This window comes from Excalfactoria chinensis, chromosome 4, assembly GCF_039878825.1.
Source record: "Excalfactoria chinensis isolate bCotChi1 chromosome 4, bCotChi1.hap2, whole genome shotgun sequence".
NCBI lineage: Eukaryota > Metazoa > Chordata > Aves > Galliformes > Phasianidae > Excalfactoria > Excalfactoria chinensis.
In genome coordinates this window covers 83086729-83106907 of record NC_092828.1, presented here as the reverse complement: position 1 = coordinate 83106907, position 20179 = coordinate 83086729, and the positions used below count along the sequence as shown (strand labels likewise).

The following is a 20179-nucleotide window of genomic DNA, read 5'->3' as shown; positions in this document are numbered from 1 at the left end:
GTTGTGCAGCTGACAGACTGCATCCCTGCACCCTTCCATAGTGCATAGAGGACTTCAGTCATGGGCACTTGCCACATGTGCTTCAGGACCTCAGCCTGCACCCATTCTAGGGACAGGGCTCTTATGCAGGCAGATGTGGGCATTGGGGCACATTCAGCTTTCAGTTACAGGAGCCCTTGGAGGAGGTGGCTGCTTGGTGCTGAGCCCTGGTTGCTCAGCCCACTGGAAATGAAGGCATTTCTTTGGCTGGGAGCATTTTTGCAGCTGCACGTCCATGAAAAGTGCATTACCAAATCCTTTTAGCTCTTCAGTTGTTCCTCAATTCGTCTTCACCCCCGGCTGCTCACATGACATCACATTTTGGCTCTGGCAACGTGGTGTCCCTTAATGTGTAGTAAATGGAATGCTGATGATTTGTGTGCAAGATGTTGCATCACTTTACCTTCCTAGCCCAAGCTGAAGGGTGCTGGTTGGTGCCAGCACTGCTCTGTGAGCTCCTCCAAAGGGCCAACTCAGCACAGCTGCTATTGAAACGGATTGCACAGAGACTTGTGTGGGAATGGCCTGGCCAAGCAGCGGCTTTGGAAACCCGTTGTGCTTTGTAGATCTGTGAGCAGCGTTTCTCTCAGGTCCTGCCATGCAGGCCACTTCTTTTGGCAGTGTTAGAAATGGTTGCTATGTTATCTGGCAAACCTTCTGTGCCCCTATTGCTAGGGCCACCTCTGGCCACAGTCAGCCTCCCTAGCATGGTGACAGGAGGCAGTTAGTGCTCCTCTGCCTTTCTCTTTGCTGTTATCTAGTGTGTGGAGCCAGCCTATATGAGAGCATCCAGAAGCCCAACTGTACCTGTGAATTTAACTGACTCTTCCTGGCTTCCCTGACCAACAACCAGAACATCCACATCCATGCTGGGGGAGAAAATGCAGATGTACCTGCACCTTGCTGGGAGCAGTCATACAGTCAGTAAGGTTGGGAAACACCACCAAGATCCTCTGGTCCAACCATCAACCCATCCCTTCCATTGCTAGACCTACCAGCAACGCCTCATTCAGAACTGTGCTTTTCAGCTCTATTGACAGCATCTTCTCTCAGGACGTGAGCTGACCTCTCAGAGGGTGGATCAGCTCCGTCCCAACAGAGCTGCTTCTACCTAAAGCCGCTTTCAGTCCCTGATCAGAGTGGTGATGCGTTGACCTGGAAGTGCTCCAGAGCAGTGGGGGACGTGGCACTGAGGGATGCGGTGATGGGCATGGCGGGGTGAGCTGGATTTTGGGATCTGAGAGGTCTTTCCCAACCTGAACGATTTTATGACCTTAGTCAAAAGATATTTCATGGGAAATAACGCAGAGGAGATATCCTGTGGTGAGTAAGGAGCCTCACTCAGTTTTGAAAGGCCCCAAGGGGGAAGTGCAATCCAGAATTTCCCATTGAATAAAAAGACGAAGTGATTTGTTTTCATGGGGTTTTTTTGTTTGTTTGTTTGCTTGCTTTTTTCCTTCTCTTTATCTCTTCTTCCCACAGCTGAAGCTGTTCAGCAATCAACAACCCTCGCAGCCTCACCCTCCCAATCTTGGCTGCAGAGCCGTAGTGCAGGACGTGCAGAGCCGCAGCAGCTGCGTGTTACAGGAGCTGGGAGGTCTGTGACCTCTGTAACCCGCGGGGTACTCACGGATTTTCCCAGCCAGGCACCAGCCCTGTGCTTGTCACAGGTCCCATAGCGTGTTGCTGCAATGCTGTCCCCGTGCTGTTAGCAGCTGGCCGGCAGCCAAGCAGAACAGCACCAGCAATTAGCTGGAACCCAGTGGGTTTCCACAAAACCCTTCCGTTTGCACAAAGCAAGGTTCTCCCATCAGAATCCATCCATCTCGTGGCAGGAAAATCCCTCCGCCTCTGGTGTGGGGCTGTTTACTATAACCCACGTGCGCAATGTGCTTGTCTTGCTGTCTGGGAGGGGATGTCGAGCCAGATTTCAGCAGTGAGCAAGTGGGTGTTCTTCCTCTTTGTGTTTCTTCGTGTGCATCCTATATACAGAATGCTCCCAGGCGGGCTGCTCGGATGCGACTGCTTGAAACTCTCTCTCTAGAACCAGGAACAGATGTGAGGCTTTTCCTTTCATTTTCCTGCTCCAGTTTTCTTTCTGTCTTTTTTACAGCTGGTAAATACCTTTTCCTCGCGCATTACCTGGCTCAGAGGAAAATCCGGAGCTGCTGCGGTAAGCTGCGATTGGCACTAAATATCACTCAGCTGCCTTTAAGCCCAATGGGAGCGAGAGAGCGTGTCTGCTTTGTGTCTTAATTCTGTGCTGTTGTGTGCTGTTGAAACTCAACGTGCCTTTGCAGGTGTAGGATGGAGTATTGATTTGTGTTTGCCGCTGCTCCTGTATGAATTATTTGGAAAAGCTCCCCCACACTCCTTGCTGTTCTTAGTGCTAATGACGGTTGTGATCTTGAAGTAATGTCGGCTGCTCAGAGAGCTGAAGGTGGTGCTGGTGTTGCAGGGTTGAAGGTGGGCACAATTGTACTTCTTTTTGGTATTTACACCACTGCTGCTGGAAGCATCCCATCCACCGTGAGCTGTCCCCAAATCCTCCCTGTGCTCACAGCCAACATAGGGCTGCTCTCATGATATGGCAATCTTCAAACAGTTCCAATATAATTAATGGTAGCTGGTCTTGTCCTGAATGAAGGTGGGCTTGCTAGGAGCGCTGCCAGCTGTTGTTGCTGAGGTCTCTGTTCATGGACAAGCAGCTTTTCTGTCTTAATGCCTGTTTTTGGGGTGCAGGGATGTGGGTGCCAATTTACTGACACCTGCAGAGGGCAGAGCCTTCCAGCAATGTTTGAGTGCCTTCTTTATTATCGTTATTATTTAAAGAACTCTTTTTCTTCGTTCATCCCTGGGCCTGACTTTGTACCTTTGGTGAAACACCCAGCAAAGCACATTCTGACACCTGTGTGTGAGGTGCAGGGATTCGGGATGCTGGTGGCAGTGGTCATCTCTGGTCACCATTTGGGATACACAGAGGAACAGAGAGTGGTTCAGCACTCTGAACCCTCCAAAAGCCCCAGAGCTGCAGGAGAACCACCTTTCCCAAGGGCAGATCTGTATCCCCAAGGATGCAGAGCTCAGGGATGAAAGGCCACGCTGTGATAATGGTGTGGACCTTGCAGGTTGGGTCAGTAATAGCTGAGCACTTGTGCATACAGCTCCCACTGCATAGTGGTGGTGTTGGGAGGCTGAGAGGACTCTGCTTTTGTAACAACTCCTTCTAAAGTTTATATAATTCTCAAGCAACCCAAGAACAAGACTGGAACTAATTACTGCTGTCTCAGTACGTTGAGCTAGAAAGAACGAAGCATGCAGACACAATGCAGGTCTGCTTCTGAGGGTAAACTCTGATAGGGAAAATAATAGGCAGGAGGGGAGCTGGGATACAGTGTGATATGGGGCAGCGTGTACTTACAATGGGCTGAGTTTGGGCTCAGCCATCCTTGACCCCAATTGGTCTTGAGTATGGGGCAGGGTGGGATGGTTCCCCCAGTAATAACCAGTAGAATGCTCTTGGAAGCCTGGCTGCTGAGCGTTGTGTGCTACTCCCAACTGAGTGGAGAGAGGCTTTTATGGAGAGCACTGGTTTGCCCTGGGAACTGGGTTGACTGATGCCATTGCAAATTGTAGCCCCCTGTTGGAAAGCTGCTGCTCCTTAACACTGGGCTGGGGGACCTTTTATTGTCTAGCATAAATGAACCAAGTAACTGGATCAAATCCCAAATGCTGGAGATAAGCAAGAATTCAAGCAGGAAAAGCTCATAACCCCTCCTGGCCTGCAAGTGTCTCCCAGGGTGGCAGCAGAGAGTTGGCCCAGGGGCAAGAGGAGCCTTGCTAGGTGTCTGAGATTGTGTTTTCTGAACATTTCTCGTTAGAGGGTCCTGGTACTGGTCTAAGCCTTCTCCAAGGCAGCCGTCACAGTGAGCAAGCAGTGCTGGGGTCAGGAAGTGCAGCTCAGACTGGGTTCAGCTCCATCAGCACTGTGTGCAGATTGCAGGCAGACTCCCTGCACCTGGAGGGACCTCCAGGTGAGCTTCACTCACAACTGTAAGGCTGGAAGGCTTTGGGCTTTCCTAAGGCACCTCTTGATGGATCCTGCTCCATTTCCCCAAGATATCCATTGCCCAGCTGCAGCATTGGCTTTGTCCCTTCAGCTCCTGCTAAGAGATATCTCACAGCCTTCCGGTTCCAAAATGAATTTGTTCTTTCTTTTGCATTTCATTTCTCTTTTCCTTTCTTCCTGGCTATCTTTGCCATAGGCCCGTTCCCACTTGCTGCTCTGCCAGCTCTCTATCTCAGTGCTTCTCATCACTCCCCGGTGGGCAGAGCCCCTGGCATGCTGGGCTGCACTCCCAGTCCCCTTCCATCCTGCCTGTGCTCCCCTCTGTGCTCTGCAAAAATCCCAGCCCTCAGCTGTGCCCGACCCTCAGCAGCTGCTCGGCTGGGCTGTATAACACAGACACAGACAGCTGCCACTCCTTCCTCAAGATGACCAAAGCAGGGACCCATCAGAGCCCATCAGCAGGCAGACAGGGAAAACAGGCCTGCACTCAGTGCAAGGGTAAATATTGACAGTGGACACTGCTGGAGAGCTCCTTTTGTTACTTCCCACAGTCCCGTGGAAGCCACAAGTGTTTATCAGTGCAAAGGAGAGATCTTTTTTGCAACATCCAGCCTCGTGCTCCTCTATCCCAGCACATCTCCCCTGTGTCCCGCTCTGTGCAATTCCCATCGCAGTCCTGGAGGCGACAGGTCTGCTTTACATCGCTCTTATTCTGGCGCCCTGGAAAGAGCTCTACTAATGCAAGTTGTGCAACTCGCCTCCCTGAAGCACGAGGCAATTAAGAGGCTTTTATAAGTCCATTGATTTTCCTTCCTGCTGGCAATTGCAGAACCATCGCTTTCGATCAAATGAGATGCGCTATTCGATACCCAAACGTGCTGCTCATCGCTGGAGCCTTTTATTCTTTATTTCATGCCGTAGGAAGCGACTTGTTAACACGGATCTGCATTGAAAACTTTGAGAGCTTTTGTTCTGAGCACTCAGATCCCAGTGCTTTAACACAGGAAGGCAGCAGATCGCCTGACAGCTCCAATTTGGCACAACAGGGACGAGAGCGCATCAAATGTTTCAACCAGAAAGCAGTTAAGCTCTTGGCCCATTTCTCTGCCTTGGCTGCAGCAATGAGATTTTGGGTTTCCAGCATCTCCCACTGCCCTGCTGGTGAGAGGGCACAGAGCCAGGCTGGCTGGCCCAAGCCACACAAAGGAGCATCCCATGTCGTATGGCATCACCAAGAAACCGAGGGCAGCTGGCAGTGAGGCTACCACTGCTCAAGGACTGCTGGGCATTGAGTGGTGGCTGGTGAGCAATTGCACTTGCTGCAAAGAGGAGGACAGGTATATCAATGCCACAGCAAGTGAAGGAAAAGAGAAGCATCCTCAACTTGCAGGGGGAGCCAGTTTGAGCAGGAGGTTTGTGCAGATGCCTTTCAGCACTCCTGTTCCTCCCTGCGTGCTCCAGCACTGCTGAGCTGGGGCCAAGACATCGGCTGTGCCGGAGCCTCTGCTATTGCTTTTTTCCAACCTAATTTTCTCAGGAACTGACCCAGTTCTGGCACTTTGGGAACTGGCATTCACTCTGCTGGTGAATACTTCTCATCTGTTTCAAATGATTGGTCCGGTGTGACCTTTTCTGCTAAAATAGCTTACACAATGAAAAATGCATCAGTGTTAAATTCTAACGTTGCATAACTCTGAAAGCAAGACTGTACATTTACCAGCAGGAAGGAGGATTTTTTTCCCCTCACTCTGTAGAAAGCGAGAAGGAAACAGCAAGAGCTGTGTGACTGCAGTGAAAGGGAAACCCCCCCCCCAAAGCTCCCATCTCCTCCCTACAAAATCAAGGGGTGACACAGGGGTTGTACCACCCATTGCTTCCACTTGTTGCTTCAGGAAGAAGAAAAGGTGCCATTCAGCTGCGGGGTGATGGCCAACCATGAGCAAGACCTCAAAGTCTTTGGGGCCACTTCCCACTCCAGGAACAGGCATCTCACTGTGTGTGCTCACTGCAGAATGGGGAAGATGCTATCTTTGCTGCTTTGGAATGTTCCCATTGACTCCAGCTGGGGAGCAATTATAACAGCGATACCATCAGCCCTGAACAAGTGTTTTGAGGGTTGTTTTCCTACCAAGAATCGCTCCTTGTTCCTGATGCTGTTGCTCCTGTTCTTTAGGATGATTTCACCATTTCTCAATATTTCTAAATTTGGTGCAGGAAGATGCACGTCGTGGCCCAGGGCTTGTCAGGGCAGCTCCGCATCTGAAACATCATTTCTTGTCCCACCTGGAAGGGAGCTGAACCACCCACTAATTACTTATCGTGACCTGGGCTGATCCCTCAGCACAGCAATGGGAATCATAAGGCTTCCTTGCTTCCTCCTAGAGAGCACCACGTGTATGGCAGGCAGTGCTTTTATCAGGGGGCAAACCAGAGGTGGTTGGTGGTGGTGCCCATTCCTTGTAAGGCTGTGCAGGGCTGCACCTTTGGTGAAGTGCAGGAGGGGCTGAGATGTGGGGGTGGTGCTGCAGTGGTGCTGCAGTGGCACAGCTGCCCAGGGAGTGCTGGGGTCACCATCCCTGGAGGTGCTCCAGAACTGTGGGGATGTGGCACTGAAGGACGCGTTGATGGGCATGGTGGGGTGGGTTGGGATTGCACTTGGGGCTCTCAGTGGTCTTTTCCAATCTGAATGATTCAGGGCTGCCCTTCTGGGGTCACAGTTGGACGACATGGGCTCCACATGGGGATGATGCTTGTACATGCAGGGGACAGCCTGTACTCACATTGTGCAGTTTGTTTTTCATTTTAATGAGTCACTAAGATATTTGAAACACACCTCTGACCTACTGAGCTCAGTTACAGCAACAGTTAGCACCTACACTTCATAAATCCTGACAGTGTCCTGCCAGCTGCTGGCTTAATAAGGCCCCTGATCGTGTGGGAGATGCCATCACTTTGCAATGTAATATCTGATCCCTGAAGTGAACAGACCGAGCTCTTTAAAAACCTCCACTGCTGTAAGAAATGTGAAGTTCTGAGCGGAGCAGCCTCAGGGCTGCGAGGAGCTCAGCGCTCAGAGGCAGATGTCCAGGTAAGAGCACTTCACTCTTATGAAATCTTTCTGTACAGCTCATCTCTTTTGCCTCGCCTTATGAAACCGTGCGAATGTGTTCAAATTAATCACTATTGGAAACCAAAATCTTCCTCATCTCGGACTCATGCTCAGTGCTTTGGATGCCATAATCCATCAGAGGTGAGCAATGTCTGCTTCCTTCCCAGCTCTGAAGCCAGCTCTCATCGCCATAGCACCCTTGTGCTGAATTACGAGACCTTTCAGAGGCAGAGACTGATGCCTGCATCCCATGGTAGGGTTGGTAAGGACACAAGCCCACGTCCTGTTTGGTATCCTACAAGCTAATTCCAGTCATTTCTTCTGGCAGGAGCTTGTTCTCTCTTGTTTCAGAGTAAAACAGAAACATGACCAGCACTGTTTACAGGCGTGTGGAGTGCTTGGGAGGGTTTGGTGTTTGTTTGAGTTGAAAATTAGCTGATGAAACTGTTGTGTATTTTTGACTGCTCCATGTGTTCCCAGTTAGGATTTCTGCTTAAGTCAAGCTCCCTCCCTCTTTCCCTCCAGAGTGCCCTGATCCTCTTCTCCACGTTCCATGGGATGGAGTTGGGGTTGGCTGGGATTTCCCAAGCTCAGACCCTGGTTACGTACAGCAGGTGGGGGTGAGGAGTGGGCATGGCCAAGGGTTGCCCCAGGGCTGCCATCAAACAGGGGGACGTGGGCTGCAGCCTGAAACAGCTGTGGGCTGTGCTGCGTGCTCTATGCTTTGTGCATGCGCATCTCTGCTTCTAGCTAATCTGTTCCTACGCTTGTACCTGTATGTAGATGTCAAAGATAGATGTGAAATTCTCCCCAGAAGTAATGCCTTCTATTTCTTTCCATGGAAACAGCAACAGATACAAAGAGCACAGTAACGCTGTTCAGTAGAGCACGTTCTCAGCTGCAAACCACTCCTTACTAATGTAGCCACTGCTATTAGTTAGGCATTTTTGTCAGTGATGAACAAGAGCTGCACATTGAACTTGCAGCCACTTGCACCGGTGGAGATGCCCCATAGTCACCATGCCACTGTACCTCTCACTGTGCCACAGCCACCAGTTGGGTGCCAGAAACACTCATCAAGTGCCAATGAATGTCAATGGGTGCCGTTTTTCCCACATAGGAAGGTTCATCCTCTGCTGCCATCCCATCAATGTCCGCCTCTGACGCCGTGGGCTGATGTCACAAAATAGGAGGCATTACTTTCAGAGCAGCCCGGTCGAGAGGGGCTGAGTGATATCCGTGTGTTGGAGAAAGGTGTTCTGGTTTGGGGGGTTTCTAATGGGAATGTGTCTGCGTGGAGGTGCTGTTGAGGGCTGTGTGCTGTTCTCCAGCTCCTTCCCTGGAGCCGTGCCGTGCACAGCCCGCTGATTGACTTTCATTTGCAGAATGCTCTTAGCAAGCCAGAAACTATTTCAAACAGAGCCAAAATCTCAACCATGTGTTGTCATCCCCAGAATTACATTCATCAGGGAAGAGAGGGGAAAAAAAAAACAAACCCAACAACAACAACAACGACAACAACAAAAAACCCCATTTAGAAAAACCCCCTCTGGGAAGTGATGAATCGGTAAACAAGTAAAAGGCGATTGTCGTCTGTGTGCACCCTGCAGAGGGAATTCCACGGCCCCACCGCAGTCATTGAGCCTTTCACCGCCGCTCTGCTCCAGCAATGCTGCACCAAAGGGCTCCTCCAGCATCAGCGATGGCTCTGCAGCCGGTCTCCCTCCTCTCCCTGGTGTTGGCGTGGGGCTGCGTGGCATCCTCCTCCCCCTGGCACACAGCAGGTAAAGCCACTGGCAGCCTCCTGGGCTTGGGGTGGTGTTGGGCTCTGTGTGGTTTTGTTATGCTGAGGGGTGGATTTATGAATGGGCAGTTAAAATGTGGTGTGTTTAGCAGGATGTTTCTGTGAGTGGATCCAAAGGGAGCAGAAAGTGCCTTGGGTGAACAGTCAGCAGAGTGACTGATGGAGGGCAGGTGTTTACAAACAGCACCTGGGTGCATAGTGATCCCAGCTGTGTGTGTGTCGGGGGCATACGGGGGGCAAGGGGCAGGGGGAGGTGGTGAAACACAGGGTTTATTCCTAATGTAAGAAGTGCTGCTCGGTGAGCTATTGGACTCAGCAGTGGCACCTGAAGTACCAGTGCAGGCACTGCCCTTTAAATGGGCTCCTTGCATGGTGCTGTGATGCAGCCATCCTGTGTGCCCATGGCTGCTGCAATGCACTGCTTTGTTGCCATGAAGGTGATGCTGCAGCACCCAGCTGTGGGGTGTCTGTGGGATGGGGTGGCTGAAGGATAGGATGGATGTGTTATGGGGTGACTGTGCAGTGGGGTGGCCATGCAATGGGATAGCTGGGGGATGGGATGGCTATGCAGTGGGGTGGCCATGCAATGGGATAGCTGGGGGGGGGGGGGTGGCGGCTATGGGGCAGGATGGCTGTAGGATGAGGTGGCTGTTTGATGGGTTGACGGTGCGATGGGGTGGCTGCAGAGAAGTCCAGCACATCAGGATGTGATTCAGCACAGTGCAAATTGTGTCCAGAAGGAAAGAGTTCTGCAGGAAACACTGAGGAGCAGCTTTTGTTCTAGGCTGGATGACGCAGTCCTATGCCCTGTATGGAGAGTATGAGTGAGACTTGTGCCTTCAATCGTATTGAATCATTAAAGTTGGAAAAGATTGCTAAGAACATCCAGACAAGATCATTTAAGACTGTAATAATGAGAAATAATGAGAAACTCAGCAAAAGGCTGCGCTGCTGTTTAAAAAGGAGTCAAGTTCTGGAATGAAACATCCAGAAAGCAACATCCCAACTCCAAGCTTTTCCGTTCTCTCTGAACTTTTCATTATTGTCAACAATTCTTTTGGAAAAACTCCTTGCTGTTGTTTCAAAAAGGTGTTTCTGAGCCACGATCGGGATGGAAACAAATTTCAGAATGTTAGCATTTCCAGAGAGACGGAAATTCCACTTCGAACCAACCCAGGGCTCTCGTGGAAGTTATGTCTGGATTCCCAAACAAAGACAAGCCGCTCTGTTTGCACAGCAGTGAGACAACTTCTGCCCATGCAGGACGAGGCTCCCAGCCCTGCCCGCTACAAGGGCCATGTCCCACTGGTCCTGCAGCTGCCACAGTCCCATTGCCGATGTCTGAACCCTCCAGGCTGGGCTCAGAGCTGCTGGGAGGCAAAACATTGTACTACTTATATAAAAATGCATCAAAGCTCATTGTTTTCCTCCAAATCATTAGAATCTATTGCTCCTTAGCCCAGCACCTCCCTACTTACATTGCTGTGGTATCCAACGTTGACACGTTAGTCTCCCAGACAGAAGCTTCACACTCTGGGAAGTGTGGGAGCTGAAGACTGCAATGGGTCTCACTGGGAGGGCTTCCTCAGAAGTCATCAGTGATGTTCTCTGCCAACTTTCTAAAGAGGGAACATACGGTGGCAATGCTGGACTGACCCAGCAGAGGTGGACTCCAAAGCATCACAAAGAAAACACATCATGCCATGAACGCAGAGACACCTGAATGGGTAATACCACCTCCAGACAGTGTATGCAGAGAGAAAAACCACCTGTTACACACATCAACTTTGTTCGAACTGATAAAACAGAATGAGCTCAATGGCTTCCTTTGTGTGAATGAGGTTCTCCAGGCAGAGCTTGGAGGCAGTGTGTCTTATTAACCTCAAGCAAATGGAGGACTTGAAAGGTCATGGTGAGACTATAGTTTTATTTAGAACACCTCTAAAGGGATTGACAAAGATACTGTGGCATTGTTGGGCCTCTTCAATGTCTGTTGGGTTTTTTAGTGGGCAGAAGGAGAGGTTGTGTGTGTATGGTTGAGAGCAGGTGGTTGCACACACAGGACTGGATGTGAACCAGCTGTGTATCCCTTCATACCCACAGCATGCTTAATTCCATCACATTCACTTATTGGTTTGTTGGTTTTCTTTTTAACGTTGTTATTTTTAATTAACATCCCTTCTACTCCCTGCTTTGTTTTCCAATGCAGTTGCTCCTCCACAAGACCTTCAGATCACTGATCCTGGGCTTTTAGGTTCTCTTGATATAGAGTGGAAACCTCCACCCAACACACAGACCTCCAATGAATGCACAGTGAAATACAAGTGTGAATTCCGTAACACCGGCGACAGAGAATGGAAGGTGAGAGAACACGCAGCTTCACCCTCCTAGATTGCTATTGCTCCTTTATTTCTGACACGGGTTTATATATTCATTTAAAGTACCAGCAGGGACCAGTAAAGCAGCACTTCCAAGCGCCGTTCCACAGATCAGTGCTTGGAAGTGTTTGCCAAAGAGGAGCATGCTCTGCAATTCCTCAGCAGCAGCAATCAGGGTTGGAAAAGGGGCTATTTCTGTCAGAAGTGTGCAGCTTGCTGCCAAACATAATCCACCAACATCCAGTGTCATCCCTTGTCATTAAAAGGCGCTGCGTATTTTAGAAGGTCTTTGTTTATAAGGTCTTGAACTCAAGCAGTGTCACGTCCTTAGGGATGCGGCATGGTAAATAAATAGAAGATTAAGTTCCATTAATTATCCTAAACAATCCCTGTATTCAGAAGAGTGTTATTAATCAGTGTTTCCTTCAGTCTTTTAGATAAGTTTGACTCCGGCTCAGCTCCATGATAAGATAGTCAGCCTTAGCTCGTAGATGTGTAGACGCAGATAGACACGGGGCTGCCAGAATGTTGTGGGAGCCCTTGGAAGAGGAAAGCTGCCAGAGGAGCTGGAGGGAAGAGGAGAAACCTAGTGGCAGGCTGTGTGATTGGTGCAAGGTACCAGGGAGCACCAAGAGATATGAAAAGGATATGTGCAGATTCCTGCCTGGTGTTTGTAACCGCTGTTTAACACGGGGGAAAAAAAGAATGTAGTTTAAAAAGAAAACAAGAAAATAACAAAACAAAACATGTCAGAATTCCCTAGGTCCCAATAAAAGTGTCTGCAAGGCAGAGCCAAAAGGGAGAAAATAGCATGGCTTGTACCTTGCCAAAATGCTGGAAAAGGTCACAAAGAAAAGCTGGCCTTAAAAAAACAACCCACAGGGCCATCGAGGAATCCATCCACATGCACTGTCTGGCAGAAGGATGTGGCTTAGCAGGGCTCAGACGCTCTGGGACTGCTGACCAAAGCCTGAGTGTGGGCTGTGGTTCCTCTTGCGCAAGCACGTTGGCTCTGCATCCCATTGTTTCTGTCCTGGTTGGGTCGATGCTACCCCTTCTCCCCCTACATTTGCTACAACTACCCCCAGCTTACTTTTGTCCTGCATAAGGGAATGAAGAAGGAGTCTTCTCTGGGCCTTGATTCCCAGTCTGGGCTTCCTTTTTCTGGGGTGGAAGGGAGGATTCACAGCCAGTGAGGATGGGCAGCCCAAGCAGCAGCACTGGGTTGTACAAGTGCTGGAATAGTGCTGGGCAGGAGAAGGAGGATAGAAAAGGAACATGAAAGCAGCCAGGTGAGCCTACCAGCAGCTGTGGTGCAGTGGTGGCAAACTCTTCAGCTCAGCAACAAGAGGTGCTTATAAAATCTGTCTTTCAACCAGGTTATTTTTACTAGGAAACTCAAACTCAGAGTTGGATTTGACCTCAGCAGGACTGCTGAAGTGAAGGTCCAGACCCTGCTCAAAGGATGGTGTACCAACGATGTGGAGGTTCAGAGTGAATGGGTTTACGCCACCTTTCGGGTCCCACTGCAAGGTTAGGAACAGCCTTCCTACTTTTTGACCCCACCTCCTCCTATGATCATTTTTTGTCTTGACAAGGAGGCACACGGTTGTTCAAAGCTGTCCAATGATACTTCTGGCTGACACTTGGCTACGCAGTCATTATTTTCTTCTCATTCGGCAGGGAAAGTGGAATCTGAGGTTCAGGATTTTCATTGCGTCTATCACGACTGGGAATACCTGAAGTGTACGTGGCAACCAGGCCTCCTTGCTCCCCGTGGTGTAAATTATGGACTATACTATTGGTATGTATCAACAAAATAGAACAATATCCAGTCAGCGGTTGAGTGAACCACCCTTGGAATCACTCAGCAGACTTAAACGCCATGGCAAATGCCATTGGGGGGTAGCAATAATGCACATTTCTCAGTTGTTTCTATCGTTTTCTTAACAACTTTTGTTTTTTTTGCAAGAAAAACAAAGTCGGAACGATGTGTTATGGACAGCCTAACTTGTGCTTCGTTTCCTGTGATGTTATGGCAAGAGTGACGGGCCATTGAGTTTTGTGACTTCAGGCTATTTGTAGAGAAAAGCATAGCTGCAGCTATTTAGAAGCAGTTTCTGTATGGCTCTTGGAAATGTTCTTCAAAGCAGAAACACCAAATTTACAAACTGCTTGGAGAAAACCATGGAAAAATTCACTATTTGTTACTTGAAAACAAACCAACCCCAAATCCACACACACACACACACAAAAACCCAACAAACCTGCTGTTGTTTAACTGCCTGTAACCAAAGCAGGCATTTGGATCTTTGTCCTGTTTTATAACAGGGATGGGTGGAAAAACAGCCTTGCTATCCTTTGATCCCCGGGAATTAATGTTCATAGCACTACCATATGATTTCTTTCCCCACGTAATGACGTGCTTTGCAGGGAGACTTTCATCAGGCACAGAGTACAGAGGCCAGACCCAGCTCTGCCTCAATGGCAATAACCCAACAAGAGTCACGTAAGGCGATGGGAAGCCCCACATGGCGTTTCCAGCATGGGGACCACATTGGGGACTAACCTCCAGAGCCTGGATGTGGTTTGGATTGCTTTTGCACCATCACTACTGGCCATCAGACCCCTTGAGTTTCCTTTACAATCAGCTGTTTTTTCCCTTCCTCCTCACGCTTTTCCCATAGCAGGAAGGATGCACAATGCTGTGCTTTGATGGGTAGGGCAGGCAGGACAAAAGGGATGCTCCTGGTTTAGGTCCATTTGCTCCTGTCTAATTGTCCTTCAAAAAACAAACAAACAAAAGAAAACAACTAGAAAAAGGCTTTACCCCAAACTAACTTCCATTGCTTTGATGGCCTTTTTTAATGTGTTACCCCCTAGGTACGAGGGTCTGGAGCACGCGGTGCAGTGTGACAACTACATTCAGCATCATGGAATAAACATGGGCTGCATACTGCAAAACCTGAGCCAGGCAGAATACAAAGACCTGAGCATCTGTGTCAATGGGTCGGTGGCAGCCACCTTGCTGAGGCCTCTGTATGCCACCCTGCTCCTTCACAACCTGGGTAAGTCTAGTAGGAAAGCAACAGGGCTTGGGGAACCTGCATGGCCACCAAAGGCTCATGGCTTGTATGAGGGGCTCAAACTAACGTGTGCTCTTGCAAATGGAGAAGGGGACATGCATTGCTGGACTTGATTCTCCAGCAGTGTTTTCAGGAGGTGATGCTGCTCAGTGCTCAGGTCACTAGGTGCTGCTGAATGCCTTGCTTGACACTGGATTACTCCACGTCAGTGGGCTGCTGAGTAGAGAACAGAGCAGCTATGGATTGTTTGGGTTTTTTTGGTCCCAAGCAGCACAAATGCAAATGTGGCTTGATTTTCCTCCTGCTGGAATTGAAACTGCTGTTATGCTCCTGCAAGCACAGGAGAGCGCTGCAGGCATAGCTGCTGAAAGCAAGCCAGGGGCAGGGGAGAGTTAGGTGCAAGGTGCAGTGGGGTCTGCCAGAGCCATGGGAACAAAAAGCAAGGGTGGGTTTCAAGTCCCCCACATTCCCTTACAAATAAGGAAACAAAGCAAAAGATAGAATCTGATACACATGCTAGCTGTTTGCTATGGGCACTTCATGTGCTGATGCATTCCATTGAATCATTTGAGTTGGAAGAGACCCTTAATGGCCATCTGGTCCATCTCCTGCACTGAACACCCACAGCTCCATCAGGTGCTCAGAGCAACTTTTATGCACACATAACTGTCAGGGGATTAATAGGTTATCCTCCTGGGTTAATTAGCAAGATTTCTGGATTCAATTAGGGACGTCGTGCTCTTCTATATGGCTTTGGGCATATGGCATAAAGGATGCAGTGTCAGGACAACACAACAGCAATGATGCACTGCAGGGGTCCAAGCTGCCCTGTGAGAACAGTGTGCCAAGCACATCACTTGGCTGTCAGCCCTGTCTACATACCCAGATAAAATCAACCAACCCGGCCCCCAAGTGGATCCTTTGCTCCTGCAGCATCTTGGTGCTCCAAAACCCCATCAAACCCCATCAGTGGGAGTATGGGACAAAGCTTGGTGGTGATCAACCAAAGCCATTCCCACTGGGACGCAGTCAGTGGCACCTCCTGACTTCCTATTCTCTTTCCTCCCACAGCCAAGCCCTCACCCCCTCAGCAGCTGGTGGTCTCCATGTCTGCAGCCGAGGAGCTCCGTGTGGCGTGGAGCCCACCTGGTGGCCAAACACCACCCCAGTGCCTGGAGTACGAGGTGCAGCTGGCAGAGGAGCAGGGGGAGGCCAAGGCTGCCTGGGTGGTAAGGAGCACACAGGGCTGCCAGCAGCCTGCTGTGTGTGTGTGGGGGGGGGGGCTGTCTGTGCCTATGTATGGTCTCTACAGAACGTGGTTTGGTTTGTTTTCCTGAATCTGATAGCATGACATGATCCAATGAAAGGGTGAAGCCTCCAAAGAAGCCATTTGGGACACAGAGTATGTTTATGCTTTTCCTTTCAGTGTTGTTCAGATATGTTTTTAATAGCAAGAATCATTCAGCTGTGGGGAATGCTTGAAGGACGTGTTCTTTAAGTGTCACATTCTACATATGAATCTCCATAGCTAGCTTCACAAGTGATCAGACACAGTGACCATACACAGAGGGGTCCCATGAGTGTCTGTGGTTTCAGGAGGTTCAGCTCCATAATAACTACTGGCACTGGATGGCCCAGAGCTATTATGAAACCATTCAAAAGTGCCAAAACGTAATCCAAGGATTAGCAAAGCATGTTCAGCAGCATCAGGCCAGCATCAGAGAGCTACCTCTGGCTGCTCAGAACTCCTCACTGCTCTCCGTTTTCTTTCTCAGTCTGTGTCCACCCAAGTGGAAACCACTTTCTCCATCTCCAGAGCAAATCAAAGCCGCATTTCTTGTGTCCGTGTCAGAGGAAGAACAAACAATTTCTGTGCTGATGAGGGCTTCTGGAGCGAATGGACGCAGGAGTGCTTCTCTGGTAGGGAACCAACAGCCATCAGTTTTTGTCTGTAGTGAAAAAATCAATGTACTTTGGGTAAGGAATCACTTGAATGCGTGGAGCCCAAAGTTTTAAGAAGCAACGCAACCTGTTCTGCAAGACAGGAATTTCTTACTTGCTGTAATTTCTCATTGCAGTGTCCAGAAAAGAAGTCAAGCAGCTGTTTATCCTCATTCCAGTCATCCTGGGGTTGTCAAGTAGCCTTTTAATATTTACGTTGATTGGCCAATGCAAGAAAAGGTAAGTGCTACAGCAGCCTGTCCATGCAATGTGCTCCTATAGGGGAAGTCTCAGCCTATGGTTATAAATAATATCTAAAATACTTAGAGACAAACACATATCAACGGATGAGCTAAGATCAACAGCTTATTTTCAGGCGTGACCACTTCTGCCTCACAGCAAGACATAAAAGCAAGGACTCAAATCCTGGTCATGTAAATCCAGAATGCTCCTATTAAATGCAGCAAACTTACTCACATGCAAAGCAGCAGAAATAATACCATTATTTCACCCCGAAGTGTAGATGCTAGTGATAAACCTGTAGCAAGCAAATGCTTCCTGCATTGGCACCATGATGAGGCAATGTGTGATGGGGATGCCATCGTGCACCTTGGTGCTGGCAGTGACCTTCTGTTCCCATTGCAGATCCCCAGCAGGAAAACCATTGCACCCATTGATGAGATGCTAACTGCACCCATGGCTGCTGTGTTTGATGGGCTGCTCTCACATCATCCCAAGGACAGCCGAGAAGCCCGGTGCTTTCTAGGCCAGCGTGGGTCTTCCCTGCCCTGTGTGAGGCTGGTAGTCACAATGCAATCCTCAACGGGCCCAGGAAAACATGGGAGGAGCTGTAAACCGACTGGAGCAAACTGTTTCTAATAACAAGGCAAAGGAGAAAAAGGAGGCGTGGAATTTGTGATGAATAAAGATAACACGTTGCTCTGTGGGTTCTATTCATTTCTTTAGTAATTTAACTTAAAGCCTCCAGGAAGCTGTATAGCAGGACATACACCGAAGGGCAGCCCCTTACCCAAGCGCTGGATACCAATGCCTGCATGCAGCCCCTCACCACTCCTTCTTTCCCTTCATTGCTGTACCTGAGCTCATTGCAATTGTTTCATTAACTGCTATGCCTCAGCTGCTGCAACGCTGAAGTGGTGAGAGAACATGGGAGCAACTTTTGCTACAGCATTTCCAACCACTGCAAGGGATGTGGTTATGAGGAGAAGTGCAAGGCTATTCTTGCAAAGGCAGCAAGGGAACTCCTCTAGGAAGTGGGCACGGCTCCTGCCATTCAATGGAGCACCCAGGATGGCTCTCAGCACCGTGCACCCAGCTCATGAAACTGCTGATTGACTTTTGAGGATGCCCCCCATGAGAGTGGTTAAAAAGTAAATCCAAGACATGCACTACAGCTGGGTGAACCCCAGCCGAGATGCTGCCCTCCTGCTTCTGTTTTTATTCATTTTTATTTCCTTTTGTCACAAAAGGAAATGAACTCCAAACCCCTGTGTTTAGTTATGTTTCATTTCATCCCAGAACATCCCAGAAACCCCAACCTCTTGCAGGAGTGTTTATTCGAGATGGGAATTTCTTGTGAACAGAGGAAGTTCAGAGGGAAAATCAAGTTCGCATCAATCAGCCCTATAAAGAGATGGGTGAATCCAACCAGCCACAGCACAACACAGTGGGTGCTGCCTTACACAGCCAAGTGCAAAAATTATTCAATCCCTATCGCCTGCTTCCACTTCTATGTGGGCACTGCTATGTGGGCACCAACCCAGTGTTATTTGGGGATGTATCAAGGAAGGAAGGCACTAGAAGAAGAACCAACTAGTCTATGGACAGACTGGGGCAGAAAGGAAGCTTCCCAACTGCTGATATTTAGACAAGATGCAATTCTACCCTTCGCTACCTCTGGGTGATGGCAGGGAGCAGCTCTATTACCCTGTGCAGAATCCCCTCCCTTCCATTTCTGGCCTCCAGGTGGGATTTGACAGGGACACAGCCCTGCATCACACAGCTCAGGCATTTTGCTTTGCTTGCTCCTGAGGCCAAACTTGGGATATCCATGGGGCATCCAAGCAGGGCAGGAGCAAACCTGCATTTCCAACTCGGAGCCCAAGCAGAGCAGAGATGCTCAGTCTGAGGTCTGTGTGGTAATTGCAGGAGCCACACAGGACTTGGGCACAAGCAGAGATAGGTGCTCTCTAGGATCTGTTTTTTTCTTTCCAAACCGGCCTTCAGGGCAACAGTTATTCCTTTTGTAATGACTAAAAGCAGAAAGCACTGAAGAAAACTATTGGAAAGAATCCCATTGAGGTTTCCCTGCTAATAGAAATACCTCTCTGTCTGTCTCCGATATCCTGCCAGGCCCTTAAAACTGTTTAAACTTCTTCAGCAAACAACCATGCACAGTGAAAGCCATCTGTGTGAAGGAGCGGTAGGAAATGAGGCTGCTGCAGACTTGCTTTACACCCCGGGAATGCCATGCACGAGCATTTGGCCATCCATATGTGAGCCTGCAGCTCATGCTCCCCTGGGACCTCTTGATGCTACTGCATCCCATCCTGCATGCTCCCCCTCTGTGTTTTGCTCTGGAGGCTGCTCCATCACTGCAGCTGGTGGCAACAGGCACAGCAGAGACCTCAGCAGAGCAAAGAGCCTTTTGCAGACCAAAACCTGCTAGAACAGGAGAGAAACAAATGAGAACAGGCACAGGCAGAGATGGAGAAGGAATGGATGCCATATTCCCCGGCTAAAACTCACCCCCAAAAAGATCAGAGCTATTTCTGTCACTACAAAATATAAAAGTTAGATGGAAGCCTGCCTAGAAACCTGCCTAGTAACAGAGGGATAAATTAAGTGCATTCTCATATCGTACCTGTGTGCTGTGGCTCGATGGGAGTGTTCTGATGGAGGACACTGGGCTTGGTCCTTCCCAGTCCTTCGTTTGATATAGTCCATAATTAACATTTACAGCAAGGCCGCTTCAAAATCCCTCCTGTGGCACACTCCGCTCTGCCTGATCCCTCCTATGTCTGGGTTCCCCTGTGCTTGGCCAAGCATGTCTTTGGCAAACATACACCAAGAGCTCCTTTACATACCCTCGAGTTTAGGGTCTTCTTTCTCTCTTTGACTGATAAAGTCTTAGCATTAGGGAACGGAAAGCAACTTTTCCTATGGAATATTTCCCCCAGTGGATGTCAATACTTGTCAAACATGTGAAAGCACAACACTGCCTCTGCTGCAGGGAAAGGCAGGATCCGTTTGCATCTGTTATATTCTAACAACAGCTTTTGGAAAGGAACAAAGCAGGGAAGGTGGCTATTGAGGTCACAGCAATATCTGGGCACACAGCATCACCCTCCTCTCACTGAGGTCTATTTTCCAAACGCCAACAAGAGAACAATTTGAAAACCAATCTACATTCTGTTCGCTTATTTCCCATCCTCATACGTTTTCATTTCTTCTGAATACAAGATGCAAACACTACAACCTGCCAGTAAGGTCTGCAAGGAGCTCCTCACTCCTCTTGCACAGAGGACATGAAAAGGCAGAGTTTGCATCCCACCGTCCCGAGGCGTTGCTGCTGTGCGTGCCCAACTCATACAGCCGCTACCATCTCCATGGCCACTGGGTGTCAGCATCCCTGCTTGATCGCAGAGGAGAGGGACAGCCTCGCTTCCACCAGAATTCAGCATCTACCGCATGAAAATCGAGGAGACAGTGGCTCTCACTGTGAGAACGATG

The 20179-nt window shown here is 49.3% G+C and overlaps 1 protein-coding gene across 2 annotated transcripts; it reads left to right on the top strand.

The window, feature by feature from the left end:
* Positions 1 to 2033: 2033 nt before the first annotated feature.
* On the top strand, positions 2034 to 17372 carry IL13RA2 (interleukin 13 receptor subunit alpha 2). 2 transcript variants are annotated; one of them, XM_072335907.1, is made up of 10 exons: positions 2034 to 2212; positions 8828 to 9001; positions 11231 to 11382; positions 12779 to 12932; positions 13083 to 13203; positions 14283 to 14467; positions 15557 to 15714; positions 16261 to 16405; positions 16564 to 16666; positions 17072 to 17372. In XM_072335907.1, the coding sequence occupies exons 2-10, from the start codon at positions 8887 to 8889 to the stop codon at positions 17112 to 17114; spliced, it is 1176 nt and encodes a 391-aa protein (XP_072192008.1). In that variant the 5' UTR covers positions 2034 to 2212; positions 8828 to 8886; the 3' UTR covers positions 17115 to 17372. The 2 variants fall into 2 exon arrangements, with proteins under 2 accessions (XP_072192008.1, XP_072192007.1); XM_072335906.1 differs by having other exon boundaries at positions 8672 to 9001.
* Positions 17373 to 20179: the final 2807 nt, after the last annotated feature.